General features: G+C 35.6%; 1 protein-coding gene across 2 annotated transcripts in view; it reads right to left on the reverse strand.

Annotated features, from left to right (window-relative positions):
• LOC6038084 (histone acetyltransferase KAT7) overlaps positions 1 to 20,553 on the reverse strand; it is a 200,630-nt gene that overhangs the window by 78,897 nt on the left and 101,180 nt on the right. The window contains exon 8 of one of the 2 annotated variants that reach the window (XM_038251706.1): positions 17,722 to 17,812. The exons of the other annotated variant lie outside the window; for it this stretch is intronic. Within the exon in view, the coding sequence (XP_038107634.1) occupies positions 17,763 to 17,812 (50 nt within the window). The 3' untranslated portion in view covers positions 17,722 to 17,762. Of the gene's footprint in view, positions 1 to 17,721; positions 17,813 to 20,553 lie in introns of those variants that run through there. 2 annotated transcript variants of the gene reach the window in all.

A 20,553-nucleotide genomic window follows, 5' to 3' on the forward strand; every position in this document is an offset into this window, starting at 1 on the left:
ATTTTCGTCCAATAAATGTGGTCAAAGCCACTTTTAGAGCTATTTTTGGACTATTTTACAGATAACACTATCAAATTAAAAGAATTCAGTTTCAAACAAAAAAACATTCGAAAACATGCGCCATAAACTGCTTGGGCCCAAAATTTGAAGCTTTTCCAAAATTTATTTCCAGAGATATAGCCATGTTAGTGTTTTGCGTCTTATTTTTACCCTATTTTTTCCTATTAAATCTTTGGTTTTCTACAGAATCATATACTGAACATCAAATTGGATGTCCCGGCACGTTCTCGCTCGAAAGATTGACAAGTCGTCAAGTCGAAGCTTCAACGCCAGCGCTTTTACGCTTGCGCGTTTTACGCTGCGCGTGAAAGTGTTCTTTTTGGCTTCTGAGCAGTTCTCTACGGAATCGGTCTTTTTTCTTTAATTTTAATTTTTGTATTTTTTAATCCGGCTGAAATTTTTTTGGCGCCTTCGGTATGCCCAAAGAAGCCAGTTTGCATCATTTTTTTGTCCATATAATTTTCCATACAAATTTGGCAGCTGTTCATACAAAAATGATATGTGAAAATCCAAAAATCTGTATCTTTAGAAGGAATTTTTTGATCGAGTTGGTGTCTTCGACAAAGTTGTAGGTATGGATATGGACTACACTGAAAAAAAAATGCTACACGGTAAAAAAAATTTTGGTTATTTTTTATTTAACTTTTTGTCACTAAAACTTGATTTGCAAAAAAACACTATTTTTATTTTTTTTATTTTTTGATATGTTTTAGAGGACATAAAATGCCAACTTTTCAGAAATTTCCAGAATGGGCAAAAAATCTTTGACCGAGTTATGATTTTTTGAATCAATACTGATTTTTTAAAGAAATCGAAATATCGGTCGCAAAAATTTTTCAACTTCATTTTTTGATGTAAAATCGAATTTGCAATCAAAAAGTACTTCAGTGAATTTTTGATAAAGTGCACCGTTTTCAAGTTATAGCCATTTATAGGTAACTTTTTTGAAAATAGTCGCAGTTTTTTATTTTTTATAATTAGTGCCCATGTTTGCCCACCTTTGAAAAAAATATTTTTGAAAAGCTGAGAAAATTCTCTATATTTTGCTTTATTGAACTTTGTTGATGCGACCCATAGTTGCTGAGATATTGCTATGCAAAGGCTAAAAAACAGGAAATTTGATGTTTTCTAAGTCTCACCCAAACAACCCAACATTTTCTAATGTCGATATCTCAGCAAATATAGGTCCGATTTACAATGTTAAAACATGAAACATTCGTGAAATTTTCCGATCTTTTCGAGAAAAAATATCTAATCTAATCTAATCTAATCAGACCCTAGCGCAGCCAATCTTTCGAAGGGATCCTGGAAAGTGCCTTAGGTTAGATGACGCCTAGCACTCTTCTTGTCATTTATTAACATTTGTAGTGCGCCATTGCATCGGAATGCATTGAAACAACACAAGCGTTAAAGCGGCCAGGCCTACTGCGTAAAGCCGTATCGCAGAGATGACTCGTAATTGGGTTGAATTTGAGCACTGAGTGTTCGAACAACAACACAATTCTGAATCGACAGGGGAGGAAGAAGCGTGGGGACACACCACCATACGCTCCGAGATTTGGTTGTATTCGTTGGGAGCACCATGCTAAGATGGTTTGGTACTCCGGGACCCTCTGGGATGGGACATTGTATTTCCACGAATGCCCTGGACACTATTTGCCGTGGTTATAGCGCCACAACTCGCTCTCTGTAACAGTAGTCCTAATTCCAGTCCAAGCTTACCAAGTCGTCATGGCCTAGTGGTTAGCATTTTTGCTTACCAACCCAAAGGACGGAGGATCGAACCCCGCCTCGAGCGACTTTGATTTTTCGTTCATATTCTGTGTACTTAACTTTCTCGTTGGGAGCAGATGGGAATCGAACCCAGGACCATTCGCTTACAAAGCGAACACCGTAACCAGTCAGCCACGGCCGCTCCCTCCGATCTTTTCGAGAAAAAATATTTTCAAAAATTTAAAATCAAGACTAACATTTCAAATGGGCGTAATATTGAATGTTTGGCCACACATGGGCACTAATTTTGAAAAATGAAAAACTGCGACTATTTTCAAAAAAGTTACCTATAAATGGCTATAACTTGAAAACGGTGCACTTTATCAAAAATTCACTGAAGTACTTTTTGATTGCAAATTCGATTTTACATCGAAAAATGAAGTTGAAAAATTTTTGCGACCGATATTTCGATTTTTTGAAAAAATCAGTATTGATTCAAAAAATCATAACTCGGTCAAAGATTTTTTGCCCATTCTGGAAATTTCTGAAAAGTTGGCATTTTATGTCCTATAAAACATATCAAAAAATAAAAAAAATTAAAAATAGTGTTTTTTTTTTTGCAAATCAAGCTTTAGTGACAAAAAGTGAAATAAAAAATCACCAAAATTTTTTTTACCGTGTAGCATTTTTTTTCAGTGTAGTCCATATCCATACCTACAACTTTGTCGAAGACACCAACTCGATCAAAAAATTCCTTCTAAAGATACAGATTTTTGAATTTTCACATATCATTTTTGTATGGACAGCTGCCAAATTTGTATGGAAAATTATATGGACAAACTAATGATGCAAACTGGCTTCTTTGGGCATACCGAAGGCACCAAAAAAGTTTCAGCCGGATAAAAAAATACAAAAAAAAATCGAATGACCGAAAACTCAGAGAATTGCTCTTCTCATAATTGATCGACAAAGTGCAATAGCGATACATATTTTTTTAAGGTTAATCATAGACTAACATTAAAGACTGAGTACCCTTTATATTTTTCTAATAATGTCAATCCAATATGTTTTTCTTAATTAAATGTTAATACCTTGCGACCCATAAAGTACCTGGGTAATTCTCCGTCAACTCACACAGCAGTTGCCCCGACCCCTCTACGATTTGCGTGAAACTTTGTCCTAAGGGGTAACTTTTGTCCCTGATCACGAATCCGAAGTCCGTTTTTTGATATCTCGTGGCGGAGGGGCGGTACGACCCCTTCAATTTTTGAACATGCGAAAATAGAGGTATTTTTCAATAATTTGCAGCATGAAACGGTGATGAGATAGAAATTTGGTGTCAAAGGGACTTTTATGTAAAATTAGACGCCCGATTTGATGGCGTACTCAGAATTCCGAAAAAACGTTTTTTTCATCGAAAAAACACTAAAAAAGTTTTAAAAATTCTCCCATTTTCCGTTACTCGACTGTAAAAATTTTTGCAACATGTCATTTTATGGGAAATTTAATGTACTTTTCGAATCTACATTGACCCAGAAGGGTAATTTTTTCATTTAGAACAAAATATTTCATTTTAAAATTTCGTGATTTTTCTAACTTTGCAGGGTTATTTTTTAGAGTGTAACAATGTTCTACAAAGTTGTAGAGCAGACAATTACAAAAAAATATATAGACATAAGGGGTTTGCTTATAAACATCACGAGTTATCGCGATTTTACGAAAAAATGTTTTGAAAAAGTTAGTCGTCATCGATCATGGCCGTTCATGGTCACCCGCGACAGACACGGACGACGAAACAAAGAGAAACGCAAAAAGTTACTTTTTCAAAACTTTTTCCCCACATTTCAATTGGATGTATGGGCTTACAGATATAAGCTAATTACATTGCTCATAACTGAAAACATAATATTTTTCAGTGTAGTATAGTAACCTGGATAGTAAATTAGCTTATATCTGTAAGCCCATACATCCAATTGGAATGTGGTCAAAGACAAACTTATGGAAAATTGGACGAGCTTTCCGGTAAAAATATTCTCGAGACTGATAAATCAAGTCTGTCGTATAAAAATTGCCAAAAACGATCAAAAAACCAATTTTTTCAACATTTTTATTTTTAAAACCGCTTTAACTTCACAAGGCTTTGTCTTAGGACAATGGTTAATATGGAGACATTTATGTAAAATTGTCTGGAAAATTTACTCTTGTGATCGGTTTTTGAAAATTTTGACGTTTAGAGCACTTTTGAAAAAAAAAAACAGTTTCAGTAAATGATTTTTGTATTTTTTTTAGGTGAGTTGCTCCATCCTGCATTTTGCGTGAGTCTTTTTTTAACATCTTAGGCTATTTTCACAAAAATTTTGAACGAAAAAAAAATCATGGGCTCACCTTCAAATTTGACTTTTAAACTTAAAAATCAAAAAATCTCATAAAAGTGGTGTGTTTTTTTTCTTGCAGTGTATTTTTTTTCGGAAAGCCCGTCAAACTTCTTACAAGTTTGTTTTTGACCACTTTTTGATCCGATGCAACGGCTTGGAGATACAGCGATATTTAAATTACGAAATACAAAAATATTTAAAACACTTACGCCCTTCTCGAATGTCATTATCGAGTGTAACTGGCTCCATATACACAAAAAAGGCTTATATATGCCTAGGATAACATGTCTACAAAGTTTAATTGAAAATGGAGAGGGTCGAGAAAAAATTACCTAAAAAATTCCTGTTTTGGGCTGGATTTGCTCGGTCAGAAATTGATTCAAATACCATCATGTTACACATCGTTGGTTAGGTAATTGAAAGACCTTTCCAACAAGTCCAAAACATTGAAGATCTGGCTACTCTGTCTCAAGTTATGACACCACTTAAGTAAAATTTATGTATGTTTTAAAGCTGGATCTCCTTTATTTGTTTGCATACGATTTCCAGATCCATCAACCGACCTTTTGTTTAAGTTATGGCGTACTTTCCAAAGAATTAAGAATGCAGATGAAATATATTCCAGGATCATTTTTTTTATTTTTTTTAGGTAGTAGTGAGGAAGGCATCAACCACATAGGTGGATTAAGTTAGGTAGTTAATAATTTGTTTGAGTTAGTTCCTATGTTTGCCCACATTTGAAAAAAATATTTAAAAAAACTGAGAAAATTCTCTTTATTTTGCTATTTTTAACTTTGTTAATACGACCTTAAGTTGCTGAGATATGGCCATGTAAAGATTTAAAAATAGGAAAATTGAAGTTTTTCAAGTCCCACCCAAACAACCCACCTTTTTGTAATGTCGATATCTTAGCAACTACTGGTCCGATGTTCAATGTTAAAATATGAAACATTCGTAAAATTTTATGATCTTTTTAAAAAAAATTTTAAATTTGTTAAACATTTCAAAAGGGCCAAACATTCAATATTACGTTTTTTAATTATTTGAAATTTCTTGTCTGGGTCGAATTAAAGCTTCATAAAAAGCTTTATTTTAGGTAAATGAGTTTTTCCAAGTTCTGCTTTACATATAAGTATTAAACTTTTAAACTGATGACAGTTTTAAAAACATTTTGTGGCACGAAGTTCTTATCACCTTTTTCGAATAAAATGTCTATAACCATTTAGACACAATAATGCCTCAGAGATGCATAGAAATGTTGGATAATTGTCTCATTTTATGCAAGGGATTCAATTTTATCTTTTGATTGTAAATACTTTTGGAAAACATCTTAATTTAATATTGTAATACAACATTTGTACTCCAGACTGAGTCTGAAGGAAATATTTTCCGACAAATGCCCAAACCCTGACCAGCAACCCAACAAAATAGTTGCGTGTGTTTGAGTAAGCGTGTTCATTGCAATGTCTACGACCACATCGCATGTGCAATTGTATGAGTCCCCCAGCCCCGGGACCCGCTTCCTGATACAACCAGAGAACTAGATTTTATTACATTCCGCGAAATAGTCTCCCGGATCAACGCGCGCGCCAAGACTGTTGCCGTGTTTTGAGCAAGTTCAGGAAAACTATGGAGTACATAGGAAGCTGCGCAGAGCAAGAGTATTACATGGTGTTACATTCTGCAGAGCACCGGTCCCGGGACAACCAGAACCGGGACCATGACGACGCCGGCGATGATGAACTATGGGAGCACCGTGCCGCGCGCCACTTCCTATGTTCCGGTCTGGCCGGCAAAACTGCAGCAGCATCCGAGTTCAATGAACTGCACCACCCACCCCGAAAGGGTGGCCCTAACCTCACCCTTCTGTTGTCTGGTTGACTTTTTGCCTTACCTCTCAGTCTGGGGAAGGTTGTTTGTTTGATTCAATTTTAGACTCTTGTGGGGGGGAGGCCCTTTTTGGGTGGGGGAGCCCATTTCCGGACTTGGCGAGGTCGTTGCATAGGAAGTGTTCACACCGAGCAATGACAATGGTCTCCTTCTCTGGTTGTAGCAGAAGCAGAGGCGTACGGCCTTGTCGTTACGTGTTCAGTGCTGGAGTGTTTTCAAATCTTTGTCACAGCTTCAAAACATTAATTTTCCTTGAAATCGTATTGCGTCTTCAAAAAAAAAAAAAAATCTTCAATTTAAATATAACTGAAAATTGAGTTTAATGATGTTTAGTTCTACTACCAGGCTGGCAGACACCATAACAAGAGGAGACACATTTGGGGGTAAAAGCATCCCCAAAAATATCCAACGACGATGCCGAACACAGATTCGGAACAACGCCACAGATGGGATGGTGCCAGACAGAGAGAAAGAGCTTATCGATCAATAAAAGAGGGCTCCACCAGCTTCGGCAGCATCCGTCGCAGCCCAAAACATAAGCCCTCCAAATGCGAGAGGGCATTGACCTCGACGACGATGGCGTCGTCCTGGGCGTCGAAGCCTGCGGGCCGTTGAATCTATTGGTGATGAATTTGGCTACCGGAACGGAACGGAACATTGTTGTTTGAAAACCTGCTGGAGTGAGGTGAAATTGCTTTGAAATGCTATAGTTGGCCAAAGGTAGCAACTTATAAGGTTTACCAATATTGGTGTACAATTAAATACGACCCAGAATCTTCACGATTCTGTGTAACTGGAACTTCAATAATTTATTTAATTTCAGGAAACTGAAAATAAATTGTTGCAATAAAAAAAATACTCTATAATAATTTGACAAATTTAATGTTCTCAACAGGTGTTTCATTTTTTTTTGAATGGGTAAAGATGAGTTAATTTAGCATCGTAGTTTATATTAAAAAAAAGGTAAATTGTTCGCTCTACAGCATTGCTTTGGCGTTCTCGATTGTGAGATTTCTACTCGAAACTAGGTGTCCGAAGGCTTGATTGTTGGGAAATTGCAAACCTCTTTTTACAACTAAGCTTCCATCCACCCGGGATTCGAACTGATGACCAGCGTCTCCACCGAGACAGGACCCAGGGAAACGACTCCTACACCTGGATTGAGCTAACGACCTAACCTCTACACTAAAATTAAAAAAAAAGTACTAAATTCCTTTATTGTAGGAATTTTGACTCCTTTTCTTATAAAGCAATCGGGTTTTTCGAATTACTAAATAAGAAAAAGAGGCAAAATCCCTACACAGCAAAAAATCCGATGGTAAAATCGCATGCAAAAGCATGCACATCACCTTCGTCAAAAAAGACACATAATATTACACACTGCATGTACAATTTTTGTTAACACAAAGAAAACTTGAGCAATCCTCTACCAAAACCGGAAATGGATTTTATTTGTATTTTTTTATTTGACTCAAACTATGTGGGGGCCATCCATATGACCAAACAAGCTATGTTGCATCATTGGTTCACCATACAATTTTAACTGCTGTCCATAGAAAAATTGTATGTAAATATTCAAACAACTGTAACTTTTGAGTGAATTTTCTGATCAATTTGGTGTTTTCGGCAAAGTTGAAGGTATTGTTGAGGACTTTTGTGAAAAAAATAGGTACAAGGAAAAAAAATTTGAAGATTTTTTAATCAACTTTTTTTCACTAAAACTCAATTTCCCAAAATACGTATTTTTTGATTTTCTAGATTTCTTTATGTGTTTTAGGGGACAAAAATTGGCATCTTTTGAGCCATAGAGAAACATGGTCAAAAAATCTGCCACCGAGTTATGATTTTTTTTAAATTGTGATTTTTGGAAAAAATCGAAGTTTCATGCAAAAACAAATTTGATATTATTTTTTAATGCAAAATTGAATTTGCAATCCAAAAGTACTGAGCAAGGGCTCCGTTTTCAAGATATAGCCACCGAAAGTTTGATTTTAGCAAAATATTTGCTGTTTTTTGATTTTTTAAATAGTGACCATGAGTTACCATTTCTAAAAATATTTTTTTCAAGTTCAGAAAATTTGCTATAAAATTGTCTAAGAGACATTGAAGATTGGAACTCGGGTTGCTGAGATAGAGCCGCTTTAAGTAAAAGAAACACGAAAATTGAAGTTTTATAAATCTCACCAAAACAACCAACCATTTTCTAAAGACGATTTCTCAGCAACTAATGGTCGGATTTTCAATGTTAATACATGAAACATTCGTAAAATTTTCCGATCTTTTCGAAAAAAATATTTTGATTTTTTTAAAATCACGACTGACATTTTAAATGGGCGTGATAATAAATGTTTGGCTCTTTTGAAATGTTTGTCTTGATTAAAAGAAATAAGATATTTTTTTCAAAAAGATCGGAAAATTTCCCAAATGCTTCATGTATTAACATTGAAAATCGGACCATTAGTTGCTGAGATATCGTCATTAAAAAATGGTGGGTTGTTTTGGTGAGATTTAGAAAACTTCAATTTTCGTGTTTCTTTTTCATAAAGCGGCTCTATCTCAGCTACCCGAGGTCCAATCTTCAATGTCTCTTAGACAATTTTATAGCAAATTTTCTGAACTTTTCAAAAAAAATATTTTAAGAAATGGTCACTTTAAATTTGTTTTGCATAAAAGTTCGATTTTTTCCAAAAATCTTTTTTTTTTCAAAAATTTATAACTCGGCGGAAGATTTTTTGACTATGTTTCTCTATGGCTCAAAAGTTGCGGATTTTTGTCCCCTAAAACATATCAAAAAATCTCGAAAATAAAAAAAATACGTATTTTGGAAAATTGAGTTTTAGTGAAAAAAAGTTGATTAAAAAATCTGCAATTTTTTTCCATGTATCTATTTTTCTCAAAAATCCTCAACAATACCTACAACTTTGCCGAAGACACCAAATTGATCCGAAAATTCACTCAAAAGTTACAGTTGTTTGAATATTTACATACCATTTTTGTATGGACAGCAGCCAGAATTGTATGGAGGCTTGTATGGGTGAACCAATGACGCAAAATAGCTATTGGGAAGGCCCTCACAAAGTTTAAGTCAAATAAAAAAATACAAAAAATGAAAATGGTCGAAATCGGCCGATTTCGTAGAGAGTTGCTCACTTGCAACCGACGGGATTCAAACCCAGCAGCATCAGTAAGGACTGGCGCCTTAGCCCGCTCGGCCATCAGACCGATGAAGGGTGGAAAGAATAAATGTCACGATCGTATATACCTTTATTAAAGGTTTATATGATCGTGACATTTCGTTCAAGTAGGTTTCCCATACTGATGAGCTACATATTTCATGGTGTAATATTACACATAATTTCATAAAATAAAGCAAAATTTATTTTACACCCAGGCCTTTTACACGCTGCTGGATTACTACTTTTTTAGATGTGTAGAATATAGGAATTTCGTACATTTGTTTTTTATTTCTGTGTAGGTTAGACCGGGGCCAACATATACTTCCCCGTCCGAAGAAAGGCGTGATCAGACAAATCTTGTCTTATATATAATTTCAAACCAGTTCACAGGGTGTTTTCCGGAATTACAAAAAAAATGTAGTCAGATCGTTGTAAAACTTGAATGTTCCAGCACTCGCCTTATTTACTGAACTCGGCAAACCTCGATAAATAAATGTTCAACTCGTGCTGAAAAAAACTTCTATTTGCCACTTGTTGCATAAACTATTTCCTTCTAATGTTTACATTTTCTTGTAGCGTAACCAAACGATAATATCATGTTGAGCTTACGATTTCCTCCAGATGATATTTGAGGGTATGATTGTTGCTTTCAGTATTTCTTCTGTCAATAAAATAATCCACTCCAGAACCTTAATCGCCCTATCCCACCACTTCAAAATCTAATGAGTGCCCTCGTCGATTTCTTCCCCACATTTTCTAATAATGCTAGAGGGAAAGAGCGAGTAGCTTCTGTGACTTTCGTCGGGCTCGAACCATTTCATTAATACTTAATGTATGCCATTTCGGTTTTGTGTTTCACCATCAAAATTGTCTAATTGGCTGCTAACGGTGCCTTTCTAACTTGCTCCCCAACCGTTTCGGAGTTGGCATTTATTTGAAATTCTTTTTAACTGAAGCATAACCGCAGCAGCAGCAGCAGGACATCATAATGGAAGTTATGCGAATTTGGTGCCGAGCGAGCGCGCGCCCTCTGGCGCCAAAACATCGCGTAACGTCTAGTCGTAGGCGACGGTCTACGTGCGTTGTTACTGTTAATTGTCTAATAAATTATTTGGCAACTGCCGGCCGCGGAACAAAGGCCAACAGCAAACCGTCGACCGTTTTTCCGACTTCTTTTATTTTGGCTCAAACTCTAGATTAGACGAATTAGCGTGCGGAAAATCTTGCGCCGGAGGTAAATTTTTCATCACAAAACAAACGTTGTGAAATGCGGCGTATTAATTGAATAACTGCGTCTTGGAAGGGCCAAAAGTTCTTCCCCCACTTGGCGATTTGATTGGATTAAAAATTTGCGTGCAGCCCTCTTTTTGTCCCCTGGACATCGCAAAACAAAATTGAATTCAAATTTGTCAATCCAACCGTTACGAACAATGCCAATATCCCGGGACCAATCGTTGCTTTGCCATCGACGTACCTGTCGAAAGCAGTCGCAGCATCCCCTTTTTCCTCGTTTGACCATTCCCAAGTTTTCACCTGCCACAGAATAGTCAGTCCTCGAACCCCCCCCCCCCCCCCTCCCCAGCCAGGGATATTGACAACCTATGTGTGCGTCGTTCACATATGGGGAGAATCCTCACGCAGGCACGTACCGGGGTGGGTTTTTGGTGAGAGCATTTACGGTAGCAAATTGTTTGGGAATGTTGCTGAAGATGATCAATCTACCTAAAATTGTAGTTTTTGCAACAAGATTTTTTCACCACGAGTCATTTAAATCCAATGAGGTTTACTCTAAAACAGAATCGAAAAGTATTACTTTTCGATACCAGAGCCGAAAAGTTAAACTTTTCAGCACCTAAAAGAGTTCTGAAAAGAACTTTTTGTAATTCTATCGTGAAACTACTTACTTTTCCTTTCTTACCTTACTTATTTACAAAGCATATGGATGTTTGACATAAAATTCCATTCAAAAAGCGGTTTTTGGAATTGCAAAAAAAAAAAAATGATGTTAGCAACTCGTTGCAAAACTTGATTCTTTCAGCACTCGTCGATAATTGTACGACTCGTGCTGAAAAAATCTTCTTTATGCAACTTGTTGCATAATAGTAGTTTATGGAACAAGTTGCAAAAAGAGGATTTTTTCAGCACGAGTCGTACATTTATCCAACGAGGTTCACCGAGTTGGATAAATACGAAGAATGCTGAAAAAATCAAGTTTTGCAACGAGTTCCATACAACATTTTTTGCAATTCCAAAAAACACACACTGAGTGAAATTTTGAGTCAAATTTTCATGTATTTTGTCAAGAAATCGTTAAAATCAAAAAATGTTGAAAAGTGTTACTTATCGAAACAAGTGCTAAAAAGTTCAACTTTTCAGCACCCATTTGAGTGCTGATAAGTAAAACTTTTCAGCATTTATTTTGAAAAGTGTTGCTATTCAATTCTGTTATTGGTACAGAAAAGTAGGCTATTTCGTCGTTCAAGAATGACAGGAAAAGTAAGTAGTTTCACGACGGAATCGCAAAAAAAAAAATTTTACAGCTTGATCTTAAATTCATATAGCCAAAAATAATTGCCTGAATTATAAAATTTAACAAACATGACGGAATTAAGGCCGAATTCGTAATATGTCAAACATATGAGAAACGCTCCAATTTTACAAAAAGTAGCTTGCTTTAAAAATAAATGCACTCGAAAATTAAATTTGAAATTTCAACAAAACATTGATTCACGATTCATAGTGAAATATTCAAGTTGCTAATTATTTTATTATGAAGAAAAGGCCACGAAAATCCCGACTTTTCCGACTATTTTTCTAGAGCACAACTAATGAGCATTTCTTGCCCAAAGAATGATTGCAAATCAAAAAATGTCTATAAATGTCAAAATCAATTATCGAAAAAAAATAAAAAGATTTTAAAAAATCAAACTACCAAAAAATTCAAAGCAACTAGAACGTTAACAAAAAAGGTAAGAAAAAATACTTAAAGAATAAAAGTTCTCATGATTCCGATTGAGAGGGATCTTAAACATTCAGTGTTTAAGAAAATATCAACTGATTTAAAATACATTCAATATAGTGTTTCATTTTGAAAAATTACCAAAAAATAAACGTGCATCTTCACCGTACATCTTTGTTTGAGAAGGTATTAGCAGCCAAATTATTTTAATAACTTAATTTTATATTTAATTATTATTTGATGCAATGTTGAAAATCTTAAAACATGATACAAACATTCTTTCAAAAGATCATAATAATCAAGAAATTATAAAAGCATGTTTTTATCTGGTTTCCTTGCCATTTTCAAAGATTTCGATGTTTTATTGACAGCCAATGTTGATTTATCATGTTGTCAGTATTTATTTATTGTTGTTTTTATTTTAGAGCAAAAGCAAGTTAAATAACAATGCATGATTTACAACTAATTTTATGCAAAAAAAAAAAAAAAAATGAAAATGCATATGGGACTTTAGGGTGACAAGAAAACTTGTTTTTTTTGTTGAAAATCTGAAGAGCTACACAGAAAAAAAAAAATCATAGTAATATTACATCTGGGAAGGGGTACATCTTTTATGTCAGAAAAAGGTGTAATTTTTCCTCTGGAAATGTGTAATTTTACCACTTTTCTGGTGTAATGTCACTTTTTCAGTCTAAATTGAGGTAAAATTACATCATAAAAGAGGTAATATTCAACCTTCCAAAACTACAGCTTCCAAATTTACATTATTTTTTTCTGTGTACTTGATTCTTTTGCAATAATATGTAACTGTGCCAATTTCGAGCCAAATCGGTTAAGGTTAAGGGGTCACTTTTTATCGTTGAAGTTTATATGGGAAAAATCGCTAAAATGTATGGGGAAAAACATCGCTTCAGGATTTTGCCGGCAGGTGGCGCAGGTCACGCTGAAAATTGTGTGTGAGATTCTCGTAGGAAATTTAATTTACTACAACTTTGTCCAAGGGTGCAAGAAGATCTGAGTTGATCCTGATGAGTTATTAGCAATGCGATGAAAAGATATTGGCTTATATTCTTGAAAGTATACAAGAAGTATTTAAGAAAATACTTTTTACTAAAAAAATCACCAGAAATCAGGATCAACTCGGATCGTTTTGCACCCTTCAACAAAGTTGTAGGAAATTAAATTTCCTACAAGAATCTTACAATTGGGCAACCTTACAGAAAAATACTGAAAAAATTAATTCAAATATTGTTTTAAATGGTTAGTGAAATTTCACGATTTCGCGGATAGCGTGAAATCCGCGAAATTTGGCATTTTCCGCGAAATCCCGTGAAATTTTATGTTTTGTGAAACTGTAAGGATTTTTCTCAAAATAATTTATCAAACTCAAATAGGAATAAAAATAATCTTATGAACTACTGTTGATTCAAGGGAGTGAATACCCTGGTTGAATTATTAATATAGGATTAGTGATTTTTGACGATTTCTTGGATGGCGTGAAATTCGTGAAATTTATCAATTTCTCAAATCATTTTTTCAATATCAACACAAAAAATATTTCATGAATAAAGACTATTTAAGTAAATTTTATTAGTTTTCAATCAAAAAGCTTGATATGAACCATTTGAAGAATAGCTAAGATTTTTCAGGATTTATTAGAAACTAACTAAATTTAGTAATATTTTTATTCGCAGTTATATAAATTTTACTGCTAGTAAAATGTAATCAAGCTTTGTTTTATTCAGAATAAAATGAAGAGTATTTCTTGTCTATGAAATCACCTACCAAAAACACTTAAATTTTTTTTCTGAGTCCTGTTTAAATTTGATTATTTGTGTAAATGATTCCCGTGAAAGTAAAAAAACTATTTTTTTTGTTTTATGTTCACATTTTGAATACAAATTTCGATTTCGCTACAAATTAAATTACTTTTGCCTATTGATTGTACATTTAGTTTTTGAAATGTGTGATGAAAACCTTGAAAATTATTTTAAATGGGCCAAAAGTCGCAGAAAGTTCAAATTATTTAACTCATTTTGGCTTTGCAAAATTGTTTAATCTTGTTCTGATATGAAATTCAATCAAATGTAAAATGATGTATTAGAAGCAAATCAGCGAAAACTTTTTAGCTTTATTAGTCGAATATTAAAAAAAAAAAAAAAAAACAGTTCAGTAAATGAGAATACGTATGCCCTACATTTTGTTTCAAAATATATATTTTTATAGCCCATCCTTAAAACAGATGGAAACTTTTTTGAAAATCAGGAGATTTTTTTATGTCACGTTCAAATCAAGTGAAGATTTTTTTAGTTTATTGAAGAATAATATATAATGAAGCATGAGATTAGTGCGGTGCCTGTGGGGACGCGCAGTCCTGTTTTTTCGTGTTATTTTCCGTCTCTTTTGTGTCGCTGTTCGTGTGCATGGGGTGATTGGTTTTCTTCTTCTTCTTTTTTTTCTTTTACTAGTTCGCTCGTTCGTTGACCGATGAGTTTTTTTGTTCTCTTTATATAGTTTTCGATAGAAACGATCCGATTTTTTTTGAGACAAGCAAGTCGTATTGCTGGATTAAGTCCTTTCCATATCATCGAGGATCGGAAGGCACGTCGACGAATATGTTTTAAGGTTTATGATATAAAATCATTTTAATGAATGAAGCCCTTCCTACATCACCGTTGATCGGGAGGCGCCCCGACGAAGAATTTCTGGAGAATCGCGGTCGAATTAATACCATATTTAAATCCCTAGATAGCTATCTTTCCGCAGCCGTCTGCCTAAGATTTTTAAAATTTCAACCGATAAACAAATTTCTTATGGTCGCATCACCTACCACAGTGAATCCTGACCTCATACCCATCTTACTAACCCCTTAAAACTCATGTGATACTTTGTCGGAGACGCAGCTGATTTAGCGGTCCCATCACTCAAGTATCGGACTAACATTCCCACCCACTTCCCCGTGTCTTACCACTGGTCGTGGCCGGCGTCGGTATTGATCAGCACGATAGGGACCTTTGAAAATTGCGAAGGGGTGATGATTGGTTCTAAGTTTTCATCTGTGGTCCACGGAGCAATGTTTGGGGGTCCTGGTCAATAACGAATTAGCAGCTACGGGTAGACACCAATGCTATGCTATGCTATGAATAATATATAATGAAGCATGAAAAGTAGTTTCTGTTATTTAAACACAAGATTATCAGAGTTATTTTAACATTCTTCACGTTCGGCGAAATTTTCGTGAAATTTAGTGTTTTGAAATAGAGGTCCCCGTGAAATTAGCAATTTTCGAGCGTGAAAAATCACTAAGCCTACTTATTTGAATCGAAAAAGAGTGTCGGCTAAATGTAATTATTGTTTGTGTTACCCTAGAGTTCTTTTCCAGAAAAAAAAGTTACTTTCCTCTTATTATCATCAAGCTCAGAACCTTCATCTCATCGCCCAAGAACAGCAACGGTCCCAAAAAGTAATGGCTTTCTCCTGACTTTGGGTGGGTTTATCGGCAAATACACGAGACCGTGAGACACCGACTCATCCAACCCAACCCGCAAACCCGTCCGGAAAAAAGAGAAAGAGAGCAGTCGAGACTTTCAGATTATAGATCTGCACACTGTCTAGACAGCTAAATTTATACTCCCCCCCCTGCTTACACGACATCATCCTAGAACCGGGCGGTGTGTCCCGAGACTTTGAAGAAGACCACTCGCGCGTCCCCGGCAAAAAGCCAACCCCTTTTTTCGATGGTGGCATTACACATGTCCACCCCCACCTTCTAAATGTCCCCCATGAGTCACGGGTGCTTGCTCATCTGGTAACTCACCCCCGCAGGTCAGCAGCAGCGTTTGTCACAAACCAATTTTGCTGGTCGAAAAGAAAGGGGGTCGCGATTGTCCGAAAATGAGCTCGCGAAAAGGGGCAGTTGAAGTGGGTCTTCTTTTATTTGTGAGTGGTTGATGGCTTTGAACTTCGAACTGGTTGCACCTGATTGGTGCGTAATTTGAGAAGTGCCTTAAGATGACGTCTCAGAAACAAATGTAATTTGGAGAAAATGGGGTGAAATCTTGCTACTTTAAAGTATTTAAATACTCTTAACCTTACTAACTTTATAAACATTTCAAAATATGTTGAAAATTAAATGTAGTGGTGCTTTGAACAATTCTTTCTCAAGCATAGTATGCATCAAAGTCATTCCATTCAAATTTAATTGGTATTTTTTAATTTTTCAAAAACTCAACAATCTATCAAGGTCACTCTGGCCATCAATTTATAGCAATACAAAGCTTATTCAATGTCAAAATCATCCAAACAACAATTGTCTCGTATAATTCAAATAAAAAACATATTCACAAACAATTTATCCTCCGCAAAAGCCCTTTGCGCTCGCATAAATCTCACCAGCAGCCGAATCATGTTTTCCCTATCGACAGACCATAAACCCCCCTCTCATAGAGCAGACAAATGGATCTTTTCAAAATTGCGAGAGAAAAAAATCCACCATCAGACTCTCATCACCCCAGTATAATGTTTTTTTTTTTTTCATTTTATTCCCGCCGACTTTTTTTTCCCAAAGGGGTCGCCCGACCAGCAGCAACCGCGCGTCTGTCTGTCTGTCTACGCCGAAGAATGTAATAAAATTGCGATCTTAATAATAACGATAATAACAATGCATAAATTTACTATATATTATTTTTGTTCTCACAAACACTCGATAGTCATTCAAATGGCGACCCCTTTTTTTCTCTTGCCTAGCTCCACTCGATTGCTTGTTCTCACTTAGGGCATGGTGGGTTTTCTGAGAACTTTTCTCAAAATTATTTTTGTTTTTGTCCGTCGAAAAAACGAATTGCTTTCTAATCCCACCGTGAAACAAAGAAATGGTTTAGCCCCAACTCAACCCCACCGTGCTACCGTCTGGGGAGGTCCACTGAATCGAGCAGAACCACCCCCGAGACGACGACGTGATGACTTGGGCTTTGGTGACTTTTCCGATATTGTGTTACTGTGCGGTGGAGGTCCTCCTCTCGTTTTGGAACAAAAAAAAAGCAGGAACGAGGGCGTCAAGTGGCACTGAACCCAGACTGTGCCGTGGTGTGGCTGATTGCGGCCTCGACCCTCCTTGGTCCATGCAAGATGATGGCTGGCTGGCTTGGGGAGGAGGATTGCTTCTCGGGCTGGAGACTTGTAATAACTTTTGTCTGGCCTGGTTTGATATGAAAGGAGTATTGTTTCTTGTAGAAAATAACACTGTTAATCAAACTCATTACAAATTTAATGTACCCAACGTTTTTAGTTTTTCTCGGAAAGGTGATTATAATTTTCAATGGAATTTTTTTTCTACAATTCAGAAAAAATACAAAATATTGTTTGCAAAAGGTAATCTCTGTATGCACAATTCAGGATAGCTATTGAAAGCAATTGAATCATTTTAAAACTTCAAAAAGTCTTAAAAACATTAAAACCAGAATCATAGTTTAGTTCAAACGATGCACACACCGCATCTCCGTAAAAAACAGTTTTTTGCACATTTTCAACAATTTTGATAAAAATTCGGGTTTTTTTTTATATACAATACCATCATTAGTTATGAGCCATTTAAATTTTAACCTGATAGTAGATGGCATCAGTGTGTCTGTCATGCTTACCTGTAAAGAAACAAAAAAAAACGAATTTAGTATTTTGTATAGGCTAATGCAAACATTTTGTGAAGCTTTTGCCTAAGGTGCAAAAGGAGGGTGGGGATGTAAATTTTCCACAGGGGTAGAGTATAAAAGACTTGTCCGCGTGGACAACAAAAAAAACTATACTTGTAAAAGTTTACATCATAATCGAAAAAAGAAATCACAGGAAACCAATTTGGAACAGTTCACAATCAAAAGATTGATTGGTAATATTGTTTATGAGGGACCAAAAATTTACCATTTTTGTTTTTTTTGCATCAGAAATTGAACGAATCGATACCCAAGTGGAAAATTAAGGGTCATTAGAAACACTCTGAACTTTTGACGGTTATTTGTTTTTTGCAAGACCATTTCTCAGCAGATTGTTGTCTGATTTTAAAATTTTGATCAAGTTTTAATCTCTAAACCAAATATGATATTTATAAAGGTTTTTGGCTTAAAAATTTTCTTGCAAAAAGTCTGTTGAACCTTTTGTTTTGTTAATTATGATTTTAATGCAAATAAACAATAACTGTTTAAAATACATTTGATGAAGACAACAAATCGACAAAATGAAGTATTTTTCAAGATTTAAAAATATTTTGCGAATCTAGTTTAGTGTTGAATGACAAAACTGTTTTGGAAATTTAATTTACGGAAAATGACTTCAAATTATTAAGATGTAGAGTCAATACAAAATCAACATGTTTTAAGAAAGTCGAACCAGGTATGACATTTATGTTGAAACGAAGATCAAAAAATAATGTATAAATGTTCATAAAAGTTCTCTTTTAGGATTTGCCTTCCTCATTGAGGAGAGGCTATAAAAGCACTCGGAAAATTAAGTTTTCAATTTGACCACCTAAACCCACCTTTATTTATACTTACACGCAGAAAAATAAGGCATATTTGAATCACCAAAACGTTTTGTTGATTTGAAAATCATTACTTTTGTTGAATCAACGCTAAACGTCAAAGCAGCTTTTTCGAAACAATAAAAGACTTTTTGTAGACTCGAGAAAATCAAGGTTTGTTTCAACGCAAAATCGGCGTTGATTATATTCAACAAAAAATTTGTTGATTCAAACCTCGTACAGGCTGATTCCACAAAACATTTTTCTGCGTGTATCGACTCAGAATCGAATTCTGAACAAATGTCAGTGCGTGTGTGGGGATGTTGATCAAAAATATGCACTTGATTTTCTCAGTTCTCGGTGGACGAATATTGTCCGGATGTGGTCTACTCGGTCCAGTTTTGGATTCTACGGCTTGGTATTGAAATGTTTCGATTACCTGGTTGTTTAAAAGTTATGGTGAAAAAACTATTTAAGCAACAAAAAATGGGGATCTCAACATAACTCAAATGGTCAGATCTGATCGCAACAAAAAAGCCCTGTAGAGGGTTGCCATAAGTTTGTTTATTGGAACAGATAATGTCCACATGAACACTTCAAGGGGGGGGGGGGTCTAATCACCCTTTTTTTCTTAGCTCTGGGGTATCGACATTGTATTTTTCTCAGAGAAAAAAGTTCTTGGTCAAATTTCCTGTCGTAAAGCAACATCATAATCTATCACTTACAGCACGAAATTCTAGAAGCATGAAATTCAATTGATATGCTTCATGGTTTCCTTGTAAAAACATCTTTGAAATACCATTGACTTAAAAAAAACTAGGTTCTGCTTAATTGTAATAATATTAAATTTAAAAAGTTGTCCTCAAAAATCAATTAAATTGTACACACTAATTATCTCACCAACAGTTTATTCCGTAATCTTATCGTAACAAATGCCATCCCATCTTACACAAAAACACCAAAGTCAAGTACCAAAGCAACAAGTGACGCGTCACCTTAACAGCGGCCTCACCCTTAATTCCCGTCGCGGCCATCGAAAGTCCATTAAGGGCGGCTAGACAAGGGCACCGCGAGCGCGCAGATACCTTTAAAAATTAATTGCAGACATCGTTAATATACCGAAGCATGAGAACAGATCATGTAATTAATTAATTACCCTTTTTGCCCGTTTTTTTCACGCGTATGCGCGCACGGGTCAGGTGGGTTTGTTTTTTCTACCTTCTTTTTCTTTGCTGCGTCGTCCCTTAACTGAGGAGGAAAAAAGAAGCTTGTAGAATTCCGTTCCTTTCCGTGCCTAGCACCTTGTCCAGCTTGTTCAACCGTTTTTTCTTGGGTTTTTTTTCCTGTACTTCCGATAATATTAACATAAAAAAACGGCTGAGCGTAGAACATAATTCTCCACGTTAATTAGGTTCAAATGTGATTTAAGGTGTTTGGAAACCGAACCAGCGACTCATACGCGGAGTTGTTCCGGTGGAGGCGGAGATGTTCAATGTACCCCGCAGAAGCCGTCCCGGGTGGGGGGCCGTCCCGGACTAACGATGGTCAATTTTCGCGCCATTAAACCGCGCTAGAAATTCTACCTGCCGGTGGGATGTGCTGGTTTTATTGAGTTTTAATGCTGCCTAACGTCCAATTAGAACCACATTTAGATCGCAGATGGATCTTGCGCTGATATCGGGCAGTTTGAGCGATATCGCGGTTTTCAATCTTGTTTTTCGGTTATGAAATCCACGTTTGTTAATTGAAGTATTTTTCCATATTTCACGCAGGTGCGTTGTGGGATTCCCAGGTTAATGGGTCATTAATTTAACACTTATAAAAGCGATAACTACATTGTGATATCAACATTTTATAAATAATCTTGAAATA

This window comes from Culex quinquefasciatus, chromosome 2 (genome assembly GCF_015732765.1).
Source record: "Culex quinquefasciatus strain JHB chromosome 2, VPISU_Cqui_1.0_pri_paternal, whole genome shotgun sequence".
Lineage (NCBI taxonomy): Eukaryota > Metazoa > Arthropoda > Insecta > Diptera > Culicidae > Culex > Culex quinquefasciatus.